General features: G+C 40.8%; 1 protein-coding gene across 1 annotated transcript; it reads left to right on the forward strand.

The window, feature by feature from the left end:
- Positions 1 to 831: 831 nt before the first annotated feature.
- LOC311321946 (hydroperoxide isomerase ALOXE3-like) lies at positions 832 to 18503 on the forward strand (the record flags this gene model as incomplete). The annotated part of the gene is made up of 11 exons (XM_084453960.1): positions 832 to 978; positions 10552 to 10756; positions 12096 to 12268; positions 12798 to 12941; positions 13031 to 13234; positions 16892 to 16978; positions 17211 to 17377; positions 17460 to 17595; positions 17723 to 17803; positions 17949 to 18119; positions 18324 to 18503. 11 exons carry the CDS (start codon positions 832 to 834, stop codon positions 18501 to 18503), a joined length of 1695 nt encoding a protein of 564 aa, XP_084310086.1.
- Between the last annotated feature and the right edge of the window lie 1146 nt (positions 18504 to 19649).

Here is a 19649-nt window from a genome sequence, read left to right on the forward strand (position 1 = left end):
GCAGTTTCAACAGTGATGCAAAGTTGACTCAAATACCTTAATTTACCCATGTTGAAAAGTAAGCCGTTGAAACAAAGTTGGGATTTCAAAGTTGATTCACCTTTCAAATTCAACACATATTCAACAGTGATTGTAAGACCTTAATTCACCCATGTTGAAGAGTAAGATGTTGGAACAACGTCGCGATATTAACGTTAATTCACCTTTCAAAATCAAAACCTAATCCAACGTTGATTCACATAGTCACATGACGTTGAATCACCCGTGAATCAACGTTGAAATGCCAGCTGGGTATCTTCACTCAGATTGTTGTCGATGCTTAATGAGACACTAAACTTTGATATGCATTTTTTCCTATTTCAAACCAAGTTTACAGTTACTGTTTAAGATGACCACACTTCAAAAAGTTCATGCTTTCGCTAACATTTCTCATTAGGGCATTTTTATAGATGAACCAGAAACAAACAGGTCAAGTGGCCTCTGGCAGTATACAGGTTGAGACCAGGTTTTGTGACACACTATTAGCATTCTCCAAATGCCATGAACCAAGCAACGAGAGCTCATAGAGAACAGAGAGAGAAGGAGAGAACAGAGAGAAGGAGAGATCATCTCAACATATATCAGAGGTAGTTCTGTTTCTTGGTCCCTAAATTCATGTAGCCTACTCTGAATTTTAATTTGAAGGGGTTGTGTCAGTATGACCATGTAATTTTGAGAATGTAGATAGACTGTCAAAAAATCTTTGTCCAGGGAGGCTCAGTTGTTTATTTATTTTTATTTTTAATTTTTTTACTGGTAGTCCTTTCCGCAGTGCATTTCCACCAAACCGCCATGGCTGAGTACAAACTGGAGGTGACCACCGGTGAGAAGTTGCTGTCTGGTACGTCTGACTACATATACGTCACACTGACGGGGACAGAGGGCCAGAGTGACCGCACAAACCTGGACAACTTTGGTCCAGATTTCCAAACTGGGAACGTGAGTGAGCCTACAAGCTATCAACCATTGAATATTTAATAATGTTTGTTTTACATGCCCCCCCCCCCCTACTCTCAGAGGGTAAAATCACCTATGTCTCTGATCTAATCCAACTATACTGTGGAGTGGGTCGTATGTTCCCATGAGATCAAAGCAACCTGAAACCTATCATTGAAATCCAGCCTTGCATATTAACAGTCGTCTGCACCAGTAATTCAATAATTCTTATCACCGTGGATTTGAAGTCTGGACCCAGGAGGTGGTAGTGAGATGGGTGGAGGGTGGTTTGATGGTAGTGAGATGGGTGGAGGGTGGTGTTATGGTAGTGAGATGGGTGGAGGGGGGTGTGATGGTAGTGAGATGGGTGGAGTGGTTTGATGGTAAGGGGATGGGTGGAGTGGTTTGATGGTAGTGAGATGGGTGGAGGGTGTGATGGTAATGAGATGGATGGAGGGTGTGATGGTAGTGAGATGGGTGGAGGGTGGTGTGATGGTAGTGAGATGGGTGGAGGGTGTGATGGTAGTGAGATGGGTGGAGGGTGTGATGGTAGTGAGATGGGTAGAGGGTGGTTTGATGGTAGTGAGATGTGATGGTAGTGAGATGGGTGGAGGGTGGTGTGATGGTACTGAGATGGGTGGAGAGTGGTGATGGTAGTGAGACATCAAACCACCCCCCACCCATCTCACTACCATCACACCCTCCACCCACCTCACTACCATCAAACCACTCCACCCATCTCACTACCATCAAACCACTCCACCCATCTTACTACCATCACACCATTTAACCCTTTAGATGACTCTAAAGGGTTACAAATAAAACATTTAGGACATTATTTCAGCTTTGTACCCAATATAATCTTAAAATAGACACTTGAATGATAAAGAAATAACAGGTGGTGAAAAAATGCACCATATGCGCTTCAGAAAATGAAAAGATAGTTGGTCATACACACATTTATGGCCATTTTTGTGCTGTTTTGGTCCAGAAATAGAGCCAATATGTTGTCAAATGTCGAAAATAACCATTCCATTAAACTCCTGGGGTCAGAATTGTATGGGAAAATGTATTATTTTGTCTGTATGTTGTTTACTTCAAAAGTTATGCCACTTTCTATATCATATTTAGATTTTTTGGGGTTTGGGTTAGGTGCAATAAAGGGTTAAAAATTAAGCCTTTGGGACATCATTTCAGCTTGTTACCTGGCAGATTCTGAAAATAGACACTTTAAGGATAAAGAAAAATCAGGTGGCATAAAAAAATCCAGGGGGTGCGCGTGGACTCCTATTTCCATCTAGACTACATGTATATTCTGAAAAATGTAGACAAATAATCAAGCCAACAACAACACATGATGTCATGTGGTTATTAGGGTAGGTCACTAATGTGGGAGTACAATAACGGGGAGACAGTAGACGTAAGTCGAGTCTAGCTATTTACTCTCACATAAAAAACAAAAGTTACAGCGCAGTCGAGGTAACAACAAAGTGGTAAGTATAAACAATGTAACCACTAACGTCTCCTCTCTCGTAGCCTAGCAACCCAGAAAGTATCCAACGCACGAGCTAAACACATCTGACATTTGTCTACATTTGAACTACATTTTTAGTCCTTTGTGGAAGAGAGGGCGGGGCCTCGGTTGGCGAGGAAAATCCTGTCGGCTTCAGCAGCCAGTGAACGGTAGTCCTTGGTGGAAGAGAGGGCGGAGCATGCTAATGCAGTGCACACAGGTGCTGGGAGCTGCCATAGGAAAAGATGCGCAACATCTTCTCCATCAAGTCTGACGGCTTGCTGTCGCCGCGGCCGTTGAAGGAATAGTAAAGGGAAAATGCATGTTTAGCCCTGTTTTAAGGTTACTTATGATCATATACAATGGTTCAGATCAAAACGTTGACAAAACTAGCATTTTCGAGAAAGTTCATAATTGCTCTACCACCGTCTTGGTCATACAATGGATGTGGATGGGCATCTTGAAAAATAATTCAAAAACATGTTAAACCCTCGATTACATCAAATTCGCCGCAAAGTATGAATCCTGTAGGGTTTTATTGATCATTTTATGAAATCTATTGACGCGACCGTTGTAGATGTGTAGATCAATCAGCAGAGGTGATTCTACTTACGTTAGCTATTGTTTATGTTAGCTAGGCTAGCTAGTTTGCTCACGCTACTCTTTAGCTCACAGACAAGGAAGCCATAGGCTACAGTTCAGAAAACGCTTATCAAAATGAAGAAGAGTATGAATTTGATCGCGAGGAATTAGACTTTGACGGCAGCGCTTATCGTTTCGAGCCTGAATATAGTGAGGAGGAACTACAGCAAATGGAAGAGATGTAGGCTCGCCGAACCGCAGAGCCAGAGACAGTCGATGAAGCTGTCGCTATACCACGAACCACGGGTGTTTGGTGGTGTGCTTGCAAACATTGCCAACAGATGCCCACCGAAGAGGAAAGTTTGTGCTGTACCGAGTGGGACCTGTTGCTTTAGCTGACATGGCAAACCTTTCGGTCCATGAGTCTGACTCCTTGCCTGTTGAAAGTGAGTCCTGCCACTAGTATTTATGTCCGAGCGAATAAATCTACAGTTTTGATAATTTCATGCTGTAAGACCACTTCTTACAATTCTATTTTTCTGAAGTTAGTCTTACCAAAGGGATTATTATTATGCTTCAACACACACACACGGGCACGCACACACACACAGCTGGCAATAACTTACCTCAAGTTCTTCCACTCGTTCGTCTTCTGTCGTTCCTCTATGTAAAGTCGGAACAGCATCACGTTTGAGGAAGACCCTTTTGGGAGATTTCTTAGAGAATAGCCTAGGCTTATAACATCAAAATGCAAAGCGCAAAGATCTAAGACCCAAAGAATATCCACGGGTGTGTTTACATCCAAGTAAAGAGATTCTAGCCACAACTTAAATCTTGCAGGATCGTTGTAGGGAAGTCTATGACAAGTTACAGATGAACGGATTTTGCCACAATTGGCAGCGGCACAATAGCGTGTCATTGTAAAGATCCCAAACAAATGCTTCGCACGAGCCTGTCTTGTTGTTGCGGCTAGCTTTTCAAATAAGGAAGCTGAGCCGGAATCCACGGACGTCGCCTACCGCGAGATCAAGACATTGCGCAATATCGAAATCAGTTAAAGCGGAAGTTTACACACGTATGTGCTGCGACTAAATAGTTTGATGCTAAATATTTTTTTAAAAGCCATTCCAGATGAACTAGAATCTTACTTTATGGCGAATTATATTCCAGAATGCCAACTAACACCTAGGTGAGTTTCTTGTCTTTGAAATCGAGAGTTTAACATGATTTTTCAAGATGCCCATCCACATCCATTGTATGACCAAAACGGTGGTAGAGCAATTATCAACTTTCTCGAAAATGCTAGCTTTGTCAACGTTTTGATCTGAATCATTGTATATGATCACAAGTCACCCTGAAACAGGGCGAAACATGCATTTTCCCTTTACTATTCCTTTAAGTGACAACAGCCGGTCAGCCTTCTCCATTTCTGACAGTTCGTAAAGTCTCAGAAGAAATGCTTTGAGTGCGTCGTATTTACCCGCAGCAGGAGGAGCTTCCAGTAGCCCCATAGCCCGGGCCGTCGTCGATGCATCCAACGCAGCCACTACATGGAAGTATTTTGTAATGTCCTGTGTTATGCCCCTTAGTTGGAACTGGGCTTCGACGTGCTGAAACCATGGCCGGGGGCTGTGCTGCCAGAACTCGGGCAATTTAACTGCCGCGGAGTAGATGCTAGCTTCGCCAAAGCTAGAACCGGACGGTGCGGGAGAAACGTTGTCACCGGTCGACATGTTTGTTAAAACGTTCGGGGTCACCAATTGTGGGAGTACAATAAATGGGAGATGGTAGACGCAAGGCGAGTCGAGTCTAGCTATTTACTCTCACATAAAAAACAACAAAAGTTAGAGCGCAGTCGAGGTAACAACAAAGTGGTACTATAAACAATGTAACCACTAACGTCTCCTCTCTCGTAGCCTAGCAACCCAGAAAGTATCCAACGCACGAGCTAAACACATCTGACATTTGTCTACATTTGAACCAAGCACCCAGGATTCGAAATCTAAAGTGAAGGCCTATTGAACCGCGCCATCTTGGCTAGATTTGTAGTCATTTTGCTATTTCCGGTGTCTTTTGTACTTGCGCAGTTGTGCTCTTCTGTCCGACGCGCGTCCACGCACGTTCCCGGCTCTCCCCGCTTTGATTTAGCAATGAAAACCGGCTTGCATATTAACCTGTTTTTGTAAAATATATCCATTGGAGAAATTATTTTTTCATCCAGGCATCTTAGTTTTAACAGGTTAAATATAACTGAACATGTTTTGTTTGCTAGTAGATGGTATTCATTCCGTTCGCGATAACGTTATTGCAGCCAGGCTAAATTCCTCCAGGGAGCCAGTGACAAGCGAGTTGAAAAGCTTCACTCCCCGCCAGCAGGAGCTTTGGCCGCTGCTACCGCATCTCGGATAACCCGCTGAGTTCGTGGCTGCTATTTCACATTCGCCCTTGATCAATCCCAATACCGATCCATGGTAATAATGAATCAATCGTTCAGATCGGCAGTGCTGCATGCATGTTACAACATCATTGTTAGCTTTATTAACATAACCATAGACTACATTTATCTCTCTAACGTTAGGCTATCCATCTTACACCAGTCGGCTATTCGATAGCTAGAAGCGGTGACCGTGGACGTGGACGCGCGTAGGACAGAAAAGCACAACTGCGCAAGTACAAAAGTCACCGGAAGGCCAGAAAAGCACAACTGCGCAAGTACAAAAGTCACCGGAAATGGTCAAATGACTACAAATTTGCCAAGATGGCGCGGTTCGATAGGGCTTCATTGTTGATAGCGGTCAGTGAATGGAGTGGCTGTATCCAGTTCTATTAATACATCCATGATTTGAACTAGCTGTTAGTTCTCGTTCTGAATTCCTAACTCTCTGGTGAATGTCTCAATACTATGCAAATGTGTATCCACCACAAGTTCATACCACATTTAAACAAGTGATACTGCTTTGAAATCTCAGCACATTTCAACCCTACTTTTCCAACATATTAGCCTACAATTACTTTACTATGCCAAAATGTGGTTTGCTCAGATTAACATTATTAAGACAAAGCAAAAAATACCATCTTAGTTTTCTAACCCCTACATTGAGAACATATAGTTAATATTACTGCACAATAAAAAGACAGCTGAACACTTCACTCTTGTTTTATTTGTAGAAAGATGAAAATAATAAGTGCTAGCCTAATGTAGAGCATACAATACTACAATAAAACAGGCTACTTGATGTTAGTTTTGCTAAGCTCCTTTCAGTTGCAACGGCTACAAATGATTGCTTGGAGTAACTCTTGCACCATGAGCTCACCCCACTGAGCACTTTTACATTGATTAGACGCCTAAGCAATGTCTAAATGGCCCTAGACGTCTAGGCTAAATCAAAGCGAAATTGCAGTTAAAAGTGAAAGAAAAAAACCGTCTGGGCCTATGTCTTAGCCTAGACAAGATTTCACCTGCACTTCAACAGCTGTATACAGGTAAATTTTGATGGAACCACACCTCGCTCCATATATGGCCTATATCTGCTAATATCGTCAGCAATTTATTGGTTGGTTATTGGTGCTTCAATCGTCATTTAGCCTACCTATATATAGCTGTTGAAATGCCGGTGAAATCGTTTCTAAGCTAAGCCTAGACAGGTTTTTTTTCTTTCACTTTTAACCGTAATTTCACTTTCATTTAACTTAGATGTTTAAACAACGTTTTTTCAATGCTCGTTACCTTTCTTCTAGTCTCGCATGCCTGACCCTCCCTCTTACCTCCATTATTAAGGCTCCGTCATCAAGTGATATTCTTTTGAGATACCATCCACTTTTCAAAGGCTCTATTGGCCATCTGTTGAAATGCGACTTTTCTATACACTTTTAACCCCAATTTCGCTCTCATCTAGCCTAGAAGTTTAATGTATTTTCAAAGAAGTGTTTTATTCTATCATGTTTGTCTATGAAAGGCTGTAGCCTATAGAAAAAAGTCGGTTCCCTGACCATCCCTCCACAAGGCTCGTGCTTCAACACTGTAGTGCCACCAATGTGTCAAAGTTGGAGATGAATACTGACTATCAATACCTCCACCAACCTTTCCAAGTGGGTTATTCCAAACATCAAATATGCAAAGGGACAGTTCCATACATTTTCACAATTTTTTTTATTATAAAAACACCTTGCCTTTTTTTTTTGATGTTTTGTTGCTTATATCTATTGATGTATCAGTTAAGTTAATACAACATGAAAGCTTCTAAAAGCTCAATCCCCCCCCCCCCCCCCTCCTCTCTCACACCCATCCTACCACAGATGTTCTCTAAAAATAATAATAATAACTAGGGCTGCAGTGAGCGGGCCCTTGCACCCCACGCGCGTCGGGGTGCGGCGCCGTTAAAGAGTGTGCTATTTCGGTGTTCAGTACTGAGAGAAACCTCCTGTCCCCAGTAGGTGGCGCTCTAAGCATGACTCAATACCGACGCATAGATGTGTTCAGGACAGCACCTTGATGAAGCGTGAGAAAGGTTGTGTAAATCGGACAATGTATGTAGGAGTTATGATGACTTCCTGCTTGACCTGTAGGCGGCGCTATAAGTATGACTCAATGCTGACTCACAGATGTGTTCAGGATGTGACCTTCATGAAGCGTGAGCAATTTGGTGTTTATCGGATAGTGTAGCCTATGTAGGAGTTATGAGGACTTCCTGTAAGCAGTAGGGGTGTGCCGGGAGCCCACTATTTGTATTTGTAGCTAATTATTCGGATTCGGGAGTGGGCGGGGCTTAAACCGGAAGTCGATTCAAAACTTTAAACTGAGGGGAAATGTAATTTCTTTAGACTAATATTAATTGGCATTGCAATTGCTGTGCTTTCAACGCATCAGAATTTATGTTTATATATATTATTATTATAATTAATTATGAAGTATAATTCATCATCATCATCCTGTATGTTTTTATTTTAACAATCTACTGTATGAAGTGTCAGAACTTAACTGCGGGACATTCTACATTTAGTTAGAAACTGAAAAAAAAAAACTAAATCAAAATATAAGTCCTCATAGCAACTTTGCTAGAACAGCTATAGTAGCTCTATTTCTCCCCTGTCATAATATCTAATATATTATCTGCAACCATGTGACACAGGCAGCGTGGTGTAGCCTACTAGTAATGGTTTTCACAAACCCAGCAATAAACATGTATTACTATAAATATAATTGAAGGTAATTATAAAATTAAATGTAGCCTAGGCTATAGGCCAATAAGCCAAGGAAAATGACTATAGACCTAATTGTGGGCCTATAGCCTACTCAAGTTTCAACAGTGCTTAAACCATGGGTAAGTAGGGTATTGTAGTGAAACTATAATTATATTTTTTTAATCTGTTTAAATAGTTTATTATTGTTATATCAGAGATAAGGACTTTGATTATAGCCTATCTTAGGCCTACACTAGACTAGTCTGTTGTGCTGATAACTGAACGGCATCTATCAAACATTTGATCAGTTGTGTTTCAGTTGTTAAAATATACTTTCATATTTCAAAATAGCCAGATATTATATAGGCTAGTGAGAGGCTGAGCATGCGTAGCTGAAATAGCTAGCGTTAGCTAGATATACTACACTGAGCTAACAAGCTAGCTACCGGTCCTCCTCTGCTCAAACAAATGCTACAGTTCACATAGGCTATTGCAGCAGGTAGGCTACGACAAGAAAACAAAATCCAAGAACTGTCTCAATAAACCAGTTAACTAGGGTCAAAAGCCCTCGGTGCTGTTTACGTTCATTGCCTGCCTACTATCTGGCTCCTCAGCGCGCTCTCCGCGTTGTCTAGACATCTACACAGACAGCAGGTGCGAGACTGCAAGCGCCTCTTTCTCTCTCTCTCTCTCCCTCATCATGTCATGTCAACAAGCAGACAGAACGTGCGCGTATCGCTCGCTTATACGGTATTTTACGGAAGAGCATTAGGGCCAACAACTGAGTTTATTATTTTTTTAAGCTTCTGAGTTTAAAGTCAGAATTTCTGACTTTAAAGTCAGAATTTCTGAGAAAAAAGTCAGAAATAACTTCTGAGAAAAAAGTCAGAATTTTACTGACTTTACTGACTTAGAACTTTAAACTCAGAAGCTTAAAAAAAAAAAATCTCAGCTGTTGGCCCTAATGCTCTTCCGTAGTATTTGACCCTGAGCAATTTGGAGTAAATGGGATAACGTATATAGGAGTTATGAGGACTTCCTGTTTCAGCTGTAGGTATGACACAATACTGACTTACAGATGTGTTCAAGATGCGACCATCATCAAGCATGAGCAATTTGGAGTAAATCGGATAACGTATGTATGAGTTATGAGTACTTCCTGTTTCACCAGTAGGTGGTGCTGTAAGTGTGACTAAATACCGACGCATAGATGTGTTCAGGATGCGACCTTCATGAAGCGTGAGCAATTAGGCGCAAATCGAAAAATGTATGTAGGAGTTATGAGGACTTCCTGTTTTATGACGAAATGTCAAAATTTGGCGGGGGGCCACGGCAAGGGTGTTTGGTGAAAACTCTTTGTTTTAATAACTTTTGATCACAAAGGTCTTAAGATGAAGCTGACTGCATATGAAGTTGATCAGATGAAATCTGTAGGAGGAGTTCGTTAAAGTACAAGGCATGGAAATGATAAAAACAATTAGGAAAAAATGGCACATTAAGAGCAAAATGGCTGACTTCCTGTTGGATGTTGGGAGACATTTTAGTGTGTCTCGATGAACTACATATGCCCACCAAATTTCGTTTGCCTACCTCAAACTGAAAGGTGAGGCTCGCCATTTAAAATTTTCCAGCGGGCGCTCTTGAGCCATTTTGCCACACCCATTTCCGTTACCCATTACATTTTCACCGGGACTGATGTATCTGCAAAGTTTCATGCGTTTTCATCGATGTTTAGGCCACCAAAAAGGCATTTGTTTGGGGAGAATAAGGTAGAAGGTAGGAGAAGGTAGAATAATAATCCTTACAATTTAAATAGGGCCTCGCACCGCCAGTGCTCGGGCCCTAATAATGAATTTGATTTTTATAGCGCTTTTCAATAACCCAACGTCGACATGTTGGCAGGAGCAAAAGAACACAAAACATGGAACAAGCAACAGGCAACAAACAAGGCAAAGAACATTCAACAGCAGGAGCATGAGCAGAGACACTGAACAGCAGACACCAAACAGCACCAAAAACCAGAATGGACCGACAGCAGTGTCTCTAGAACATACCTGCTAACCCCAGCTGCATCAGATATATTTTTGTATAATTTTTACTCAGAGGACACTTAAGATATGAAAACAGATCAACCAATGTAAATAATAAAAACTTCTGTTGTGCTGTGAAACAAAAACACTACAACTACGTAGAAATCAAACCAGAAATACAGTCTACAAGAACATGAATAATCTGTACTCCAATAGGCCTATTATCTGGTGGGCTCTGGTACAATAACGTTGCATGTCCATCCTCCACAGACAGGGACCTACACTGTGACCGCCGCTTCCTCCCTGGGACGCCTCCTCCTGCTCAGGCTGGAGAAAGAACAGTTCCTGTTCCTGCCTGAAAACCAGTGGTTCTGCTCCAAGATCGTTGTGACGACGCCTGAGAGTGATGTCATCCTGTTCCCCTGTTACAGATGGGTGTCCAGGGGGGAGGTCCTAGAGCTGAGAGGGGGCAAAGGTAGGTCCATAAATGTCAACCCTCTTTATTCAAACAGTGAATTCCTTGCTCAAATATTCCTAAAAAAGGTGTCCATTGAAACCTAACAGCCACTAAGACCTTTGAAGATGAGCTCCCTTTACTGGTCAGCCACAGGCAACAGGAGCGGAAGCTTCATAAGGAACTTTTCAAGTGAGTGTCAGTGTCTACAGATTGACACTATACACTATACTGATGTATATACAAGAATATGTCATAATGTGCATGTGTGTGTCTTTGTGTGTGTGTGTCTATGTGTGTGTGTGTGTGTGTGTTTGTGTGTGTATGTGTGTGTGTGAGCGCGCGCGCTGGCATGCTCCTGTCTTTATTCCAGGTGGGAGGAGTATGCTGAAGGAGTGCCTTACAGTAACAGCACCACCGACTCCTCCGCCCTCCCTTCTGAAGTCAAGTTCTCCTATTCAAAATTATCAGAGTTCATCTACACCAAAGCTGCAGCGTGAGTGCAGTTGTGAGACAGTCACAGCTGGGTATACCGCACAGCTCCATCTGCATGAACTCTACACACATGGCTACTGTCTGTGTAAGCAATGTGGGAAAACATTGTCTTACATTTCGATAGGCTGGATTACATGTTCGCCACGTTTTACAATCCTATTGTGTCAAATCCACAGGATTGCCAGGGGCTTTATTTAATTTAGGAATTGCATGTGAGTTTTAATGTACTGTATACATATACATGTACTGTATAAATTCAGACTTCTCTCCCTTTTCCCCAAAACATATCCTCAAGTTTGGCTGAGCTCAATCTGAAAGGTCTTGCAAAGTCCACTGAGCAGTGGATAGACTTGGAGGAGATGAAGATGGTCTTCTGGAACAAAAGAACACCCATTGCAGGTAGAAGAACCCTTCAAAAAAGCATTGCAGTCTTATGTGGATTCAAAGATGTCAGTTGCTGGGCACTCCATTAATTTATTTTAAAGTTACCTTAGTTATTTAGAGTTTGGTGCTGCTAACAAGTAGGAATTCAATACTGATGCTAGATCATGTGCAGAGATAATTGAAAATAATTTGCACACCTAAATCAAATCTCAGTGATATGTATGCGAGTATGAGGAGTAGATACTACTGTATGAGGAAATAGGAGCAGTTTAGCTTTTCTTTAATTAGTGTGTTTTTTTATTGTGATATCGTGTGTTGTGTTTTTACTGCTGCAAAATCAATTGTTACACTGGGGAACACATGTTGGTATAGTACATGACCATGTTTTAAGCGTACATGATACCTGAAGAAGGTCTGGTGCAGAGAGAGCATTCATGTTCTTTGATATGTTGTAACCCATTTTGAAATACACCTCTCCTAGAGTACGTCTCTGAGCATTGGAAGGAGGATGAATTTTTCGGGTGCCAGTATCTGAACGGAAACAACCCCAATGTGATCCAACACTGCACCGAGCTTCCCTCCAACTTCCCTGTCACCGACGAGATGGTACGACCCTTCCTGGAAAAAGGGAGCTCCCTGGCCAGGGAGATTAAGGTATAAAAAAAACACCTTAAGAGAAAAAGGAAGCTAGATTCCCACACCACCAACTCCAGTTCTTCTTTAGCTGTTTATATTGTCAGTTCAAATCACCTCAGCAAGGGCAATATTAAAGCACCCAGATGTTTCGCACCAAGATGGCTTCCTCGGAGCGATTACATTTTGAGTGAGAAATGGCTGAGGGAACCGAAAAGAGAATTATTTTTATTTTTCATGTTCTATAATAAAAATAGGTACCACACTCTGTCTCTAGTGACTTAATATAACCACGTTTCGGCCATAGCTTTTGTCTAAGTAGACAAAAGCTACGGCTTGCATCTAAAGACAGAGTTTGCAGTCTCTCTCTCTACGGGGGATATATTACATTATATTCTCCGTCACAGGCCCCTCACTGAGATGTCTCTTCTTTGTAAACCTTTTAATATTCTTACAGTATCTTGCATTCTGCTTTTTCTTTTGAATTGGATTGTCTTCTGAGCTGCAATGCCATTCACAGATATTACTGTATGTTTCGTTTTGGCAACAGAATGGAAACATCTTCCTTTGTGACTATAAGAACTTTGAGGGTTTGCCTACGAGGGTGGTCAATGGTGAACCGCTGTCTCTGACTGCAGCTCTCTGTCTGTTCTACAAGAACCCAGAAGACAAACTTCTGCCCATCGCCATTCAGGTACCGCTACCGTACATTCATACCAAGGAGGGGTTAGTCTGAGAAATAGACATGAACCTGGGTTCACTTACACCTCTCATTTCTCACAGCTGGGACAAGAGCCCTCTGAGAAAAGCCCCATCTTTCTGCCAAGCGACTTGGAGCATGACTGGCTGCTGGCCAAGATGTATGTGAGGAACGCAGACTTCAATGACTATCAGATTTCTCACCACCTACTGAGCACTCACCTGCTGGCAGAGGTCTTTGCTATGGCAACCCTCAGGAACCTCCCAACGATGCACCCCCTCTACAAGGTAAACCGTTCAAAATCAACCAAGTTCAGAGACTAGACTCATACCACAAGGAAAAGCAGCAATTGTTAGCTGACCAGGACCTCACGCCACAAAAACAGTTTCTTCCCCACTAATGCTACCAGCCTCATCAATAAGGCTTGTGTCTCCATCTGCCCCCCCCCCCCCCCCAACTTGGACTCTGTCCCCTTTGCATTACTTGCTCATGACCCGTGACTGTCCTGTACATAGGCTCACACTGCACACACATCACAACGGCAGACAGTGTAGATATAAAGACATCATACACACATTAACACTCTGTACACATACTGTATATACACTCATCACACTCCATTTTGTATATTTGCACTGCTCATTTGCACTGCCCTGTTTTTGCACCGTGCCCTCTCCAGTGTTATGCACCATTGCCCAAAGCTTCCTAGTATTAGTCAGTGATCCAGTAGGGCTGGCCGCTGCCATCTGAGGGGAATAATGCCCATAGTGATTTTTGGCAAGGTACAGCATACATCTCTAGAGTTAGAAAATTATACTGTAGCATTGCACCATTGGTAGCTTTATGTGTGCCATTTTATAATCCAACCCTAAAATTAACATTTCTGAAAATTGGCCAGTATAAAGTACAATACACATATTCAACCTACAGTAGTGGCACTTTTTCACTAGTGATCCCACAACATTGACATTTGTCATAATGATAGCTGAATTCAAGCACTATTGATCAAATATTGTTATAAAATTCTGCATTGAAAACGGTGTCATTGGTCGCACTTGCAGTCTCGTGCCCAATTGTGGTGGAGTAAATATTTTTATTTTTAGAAAGATGTTGTTTATTTTGGAAAAGTAGTACACATATAATCACATGCATCTGTAGACAATGTATTCAGGAATTCAAATAACAAATTACTTTTTGTGTAAATTCTATATTAACTTCAGTACAGCAAAAAAAAGTTGTACCTCCCAAAGGTAAAAAGCCTAATTTGGAGAGATTTCGAGTTTTATCATGTCACAATGTTATAATATTTTCCATATTATTACTGAAGGATATATACTCCGACAATTATACGAATGCGTGAATAGTATCAGGTTTCTGAACAATATAATTACGTTAACCCTGCAATTTCTCAATTATACCAATTTGTATGGATTGTATGCACATATAAGGCTATCAAACACCACTAGTCCACAACTTGAGCTACTTAGGCATTGGATGGTTAATTTATCTGTGCTTAGTATCAAATCAAAATCTTACGTTTTTGTCAGAGCATATAGAACTACTATACCACATTACATTACTGTCATTTAGCAGCATTTTACAGACACTTTTTTCCAAAGCGACTTACAATAATTACATTTAACATACAGTAGGATGTTGGTGCATTTCCTTTCTAAACAAGTGATTATGAGTGACTACAATATTTCAAATATGGGGTTTCACACAGCCATAACCCATAACCTTGGTCCCATTTTGTTGTAAAATGAATATCTAATCAAAGACTGCTTTACATTCCTGGTTTTCCATACTTTCATCATAACCTAATAATCATAATAATTTTAAGTCTTCCACATCTTCATCTAAACTTTCCACACTCTCTGAGGTGAATGCCTGGTACTCAGTCTACCAGTCTACACATGTCAGTCACCTGAGGTCATTTGTAACAAACATACATCTTGAGAGTGGACAGTTACAGGCCAGTAGATCCAGGATGGCATCAAGTGCTGGCTAAATAATTCTGAATAATTCTGCTGCTCTGACTGCCTTCCCTCAGAGCCATACCCAGAATTGTTGTGGCAACATCTCTGAAAGTAACGGGATCACCTTTCATTCTTTTGGACCAAGTTCATTCATCTCTCAGAAAATTGATCGAAATGGACGTTTGATTTTGATAATCGAAATCAAAAGCAGGATCACGATTCGATTCGCCCAGTATTTTTTTTTCTCCTTACCCTTGCGCGCCAGACAAATCTAGCGATATGGGTAAAAGTAAAGTAAAAGTAAACAAGAGTAACTAGTCTACTTGCCTATCTCCCATAAGGTAGCTATGTTTTTGTTTCAGCCAGTTGGGAAAAGTACAGTAGCTATAGGTTTTCGTTTGAATGAAAGCCAAGCTAATTGTATTCAATCAGACACAAGGCGTTTTTTTCATTCATTTTTATTTTTATATTATTTTAACTTTTTGTTTTCAATTTCAGTTTAGTTTTGAATAGTTTTTACAGCAGGTTTGCAAGTTTAGTTTAGTTTTTATTTTTGGAAAATGATTAGTTTCTGTTTAGTTTTTATTAGTTTCAGTATTAGTTTGAGTTTTTTTTTCTTCTACGCTAGCCTCATAAGACTATCCTGATCTTGCGATTTCACATTGTTTCACTCTGTGTGAAACAAACCATCTGGCGCACGTCAGGTTATTCCTGCTCAGGGGCACAGCTAAAGAAATTTTTTTGGATAGATTTCATATCCACCCAAAATACTAGGTTTATATATGAAATGAAAAAGACTAAAACTAAGGACATTTTCTTGATAATTGTAGTTTATTTTAGTTAGTTTTGTAAACACACAATACAGTTTTAGTTAGTTATCGTTTTTTGTAAAGCCTAGTTTTTATTTTTATTTCAGTTAACTAAAATGTTTTTTCACACTTAGTTAACTATAATAACCTTGGTGCATGCATGGAGGAAATGCTGCTGGAGGGAGAGTTCAGGACGACTAGGGATTAGGGAACAGGGCCCAGCTTCCCGAACAACAATTAAGCCAAGATAACAAAAAATGCCAGTGGTGATTACCCATTGAAAGGGCCTATAAATACTTGATCTGTTAAAATGTAAGTGAATTAAGGGGAGACACTACAGTTGAATTTTTTTTTTCCTTTAAAGATATCCTCATGATTTTTTACCAGTTTAATCTTCACATCAAGAGAAGTATTTTTTGTATTACACTTACTCTCAAAAAAAAAGTGTAGGTATGCAAATTAGGCAATAACTCATTAACTGAGTAAATTTGCATGTATTTGGGTACCTACTATCTAAACAATGGATAAAGTCAGGCTTAAAGTTTTACTTTTGTTTTGACAATATACTAAAATCCTAAATATTTGCAGCTGGGTTTGTGAATACAAGCTTAATTTCAAGATATATTGAAAAAATACTGCATACACCCATAAAAAATATTTTTACCGTATTTTTAGACACGAAATGCAACCTAAAATGAAAAGACAACACGATATTCACAATTTCAGCTGTAAATATTTGCAGAATACATCTGAGAGTCAGTATGTAAAGTTTAGTGAATGCACCTGCCCTGGAAGTTGAGATAGCATGTACTGAGTGACGTCAGGTACTGCAAAAATGTAATTTTAAGAAAATGGCCGATAAAGATAAGCATTATCAATTCATATACTTATTTCACAGGTACAACAATGTGAAAAATAGCCGTTTTTAATCAAGTCTTACCATTTCTCTGTTAATGTAGTGATAGTATACATGTTATATAATATATAATATAATAGTAGAAGAATATCGATAAATCTCAAAGTTCGGAAGAAAAAACACAATTTTGACTGTAGTGTCTCCCCTTAATGAAAAAATGTTTGAAACGTGTTTGATGACACGGTTTAATCAATGTTTTTATTCTGTTTCCCTCCACACTTTTCTTGGTCCGTATTCCAGATGCTGATACCTCACTTCCGTTACACTCTGCAGATCAACATTCTTGCTCGCAAACAGCTGATCAGTACAGATGGGCCTCTTACCAATGTATGCCATTGTTCATTTATAATCATTCATTAATAGTGTTAAAAAGTGACAGTTAAGGGAATGACATTTATAGAAGCTAGAATGTGTTTGGTCCAGGTTAGTGTAGTGTTAAAAAAAACTAGTCTAGTTTAAGCAAGTAATGACTTTAATAATCCTCTTGGGGAAATATTTGTTGCAGCACCATTCATACATTTGAGACAACAAACAGAGAGATGTGTATCTGTTTCCTCAGGGTATGGTAGGTGTGGAGGGTTTGATGGAACTCCTGAAAAGGGGACTGTCAGAAACCACCTACAGCTCCCTCTGTCTGCCGGAAGACATCGCTGCACGAGGACTGGAGTCCATCCCCAACTACTACTACAGGGACGACGGCCTGAGGCTGTGGAACATCATCAACAGGTGGGGACATGTTGTTCCACAGGCTTTTAATAATGAAACTTACCTTATCCTGGTTGAGAATGGGTTGTTTTTTGTTGTGTAGCTTTGTCAAGGGGATGGTGGAGTACTACTACTCCACAGACAGTGAGGTGTCCAGGGACGCTGAGCTCCAGGAGTGGATTAAGGAGATCTTCACCTACGGTTTTCTCAGAAACACCAGCTCAGGTACTTGTCGCTCAGTGTTGAAAATGTTGCAAAATGTTCTAAGGGAAATGTCATCTTATATTGGGCTGTGAATATGCTGTTGGCTACACTCACAGCTACCTCACTGTTGTGACCTCGCCAGGCATCCCTCAGTCATTTCAGACAGTGGCGGAGGTGGTCAAGTTCATTACTATGGTCATCTTCACTGTCTCAGCTCAACATGGGGCCGTCAATTTGGGGCAGGTGAGATTTCCATTCTCAGTGCTTTTTGTCACATTCATGTTGAAATGATTACAATTTCTGGATCCAAAATGAAAATGGCTTAATGATCCTGATGCTAATTGCTCTCTACGTTGTTAAAGACCTTATTATCCTTATTTTCTTTTAGTTTGACTACTGTAGTTGGATTCCAAACAATCCCCTGATGCTGCGCAAAGCTCCTCCAACCACTAAGGGGAGCTCAAGCATGGCCACCATCTTGGAGACCCTGCCAGATGTTGGTAACACAACTAACAACATGGCCTCGCTGTGGTTGCTTAGCACAAAATACACAGATTTTGTGAGTACACAAATGATGAGTCTCCTACTTTTTCTTCAATAGGTAGTTAAATAATACAGATAGATAGATAGATAGATAGATAGATAGATAGATAGATGGATAGAATGCAATGCAGTAACACATAATAAAAGGCACAGTGGCATGGAACTGTACAAAATGTGGTATGAATATCTTGGAACCACATTTATTTGCTGTCTTTTTCAGGTTCCCCTTGGAACATACCCTGAGGAATACTTTGACGAGGCTGCCCCTAAGCAGATGATGATAGAACTGCAGGCAAAGTTGTCCCGCCTGAGCAAGTCAATCGTTGAGAGGAACTCAAAGCTTGAACTGCCCTACAACTACATGAACCCTGCAGAGATTGAGAATAGTATAACAATATGAGTGATTCATACACACAAAACGGCATGCTTGTGAAGTTATTGAAGCTATTCCCTGCTGCTGCTGTTGTTCAATTAATTAAATTGAAGACTGACTTCTGAAATCTGATTGAGGCCAGTGTTTTATTCTGCTGGTAACGAGAACACAATGTAAGTGCAGTTAATATACATTTAATATACATTTCTAAAGAAATAATAGATTAGCAATACACAAACTTGGTTTAATAGTAAACACTTCATAGATACACAGCACACAATTGTAAGTCAGTAGGCTATATTCACATAACTCCATGTGAGAACAAAAATAACGTGAAATGTGAGGTGTAATGCAGGTGAGAGATAGGCCTGCTGACTAAGTGTGTGGTTATGGCTTCTTATGTTCCGGGGTGTTACGCACTAAAGATGGATAGCTCGGTCTAGGAGAATAGGGTACGTAAACATATATCACACCAAAAATGACTGCCGGGAAACGTAACTAGAAATGCCAAAAAATGATAATTTATTTACAAGGGGACTAACAAGGGACATTTAACAAACAAATAAACAAGTCAAAGGACACACAGAAAACAGGGGAAGACTTTATGCGCGGATGCCAAAGTAAATAACGTAACAAAACACCCCACGCTAAACTGATCCTACCTGCCCCTATATCAGACCTAAATACTGTAGCTAACTGTCCCTAACAAATCCCCACCTAGCCTACTCCCAAAATACAAGGGTGGCACCCGGCTCTAACATAACCTGGTGTCACTAGACATCAAACAAGTCTACATGGTGGAAATGTATGCTCATGAGCGTCTTACCTACCACTATCTCCCCCTGCTACACCCACAGACGGACAACGGGGCAATAACACAATGGGAGACTAGACAGCAAACAACTAAAAAGCAAACAAAGGAAAAGGTGCCCGACCAACGCGTGGGAACCGCGGGTTTAAATAGCTGGCGGACCCAACGCTGATTGGCTGCAGAAAATGGCTTGCATGGCTTGATTGGCTGGACCAGCTAACAGGCAGACCATCTCAACCTGTGTGAGCGTGAGAGGAGAAACACATAGGGACAGCACATGCAACACAATACACAGGATGTAACACAGGGCACTGGGTGACCTGTTTGTTCTTGAAGGGGTACTTGTTCAGGCCTGTCCGGTG

The sequence above is a fragment of the Borostomias antarcticus genome (genome assembly GCF_949987555.1).
Source record: "Borostomias antarcticus genome assembly, chromosome: 19".
Taxonomy (NCBI): Eukaryota; Metazoa; Chordata; class Actinopteri; order Stomiiformes; family Stomiidae; genus Borostomias; species Borostomias antarcticus.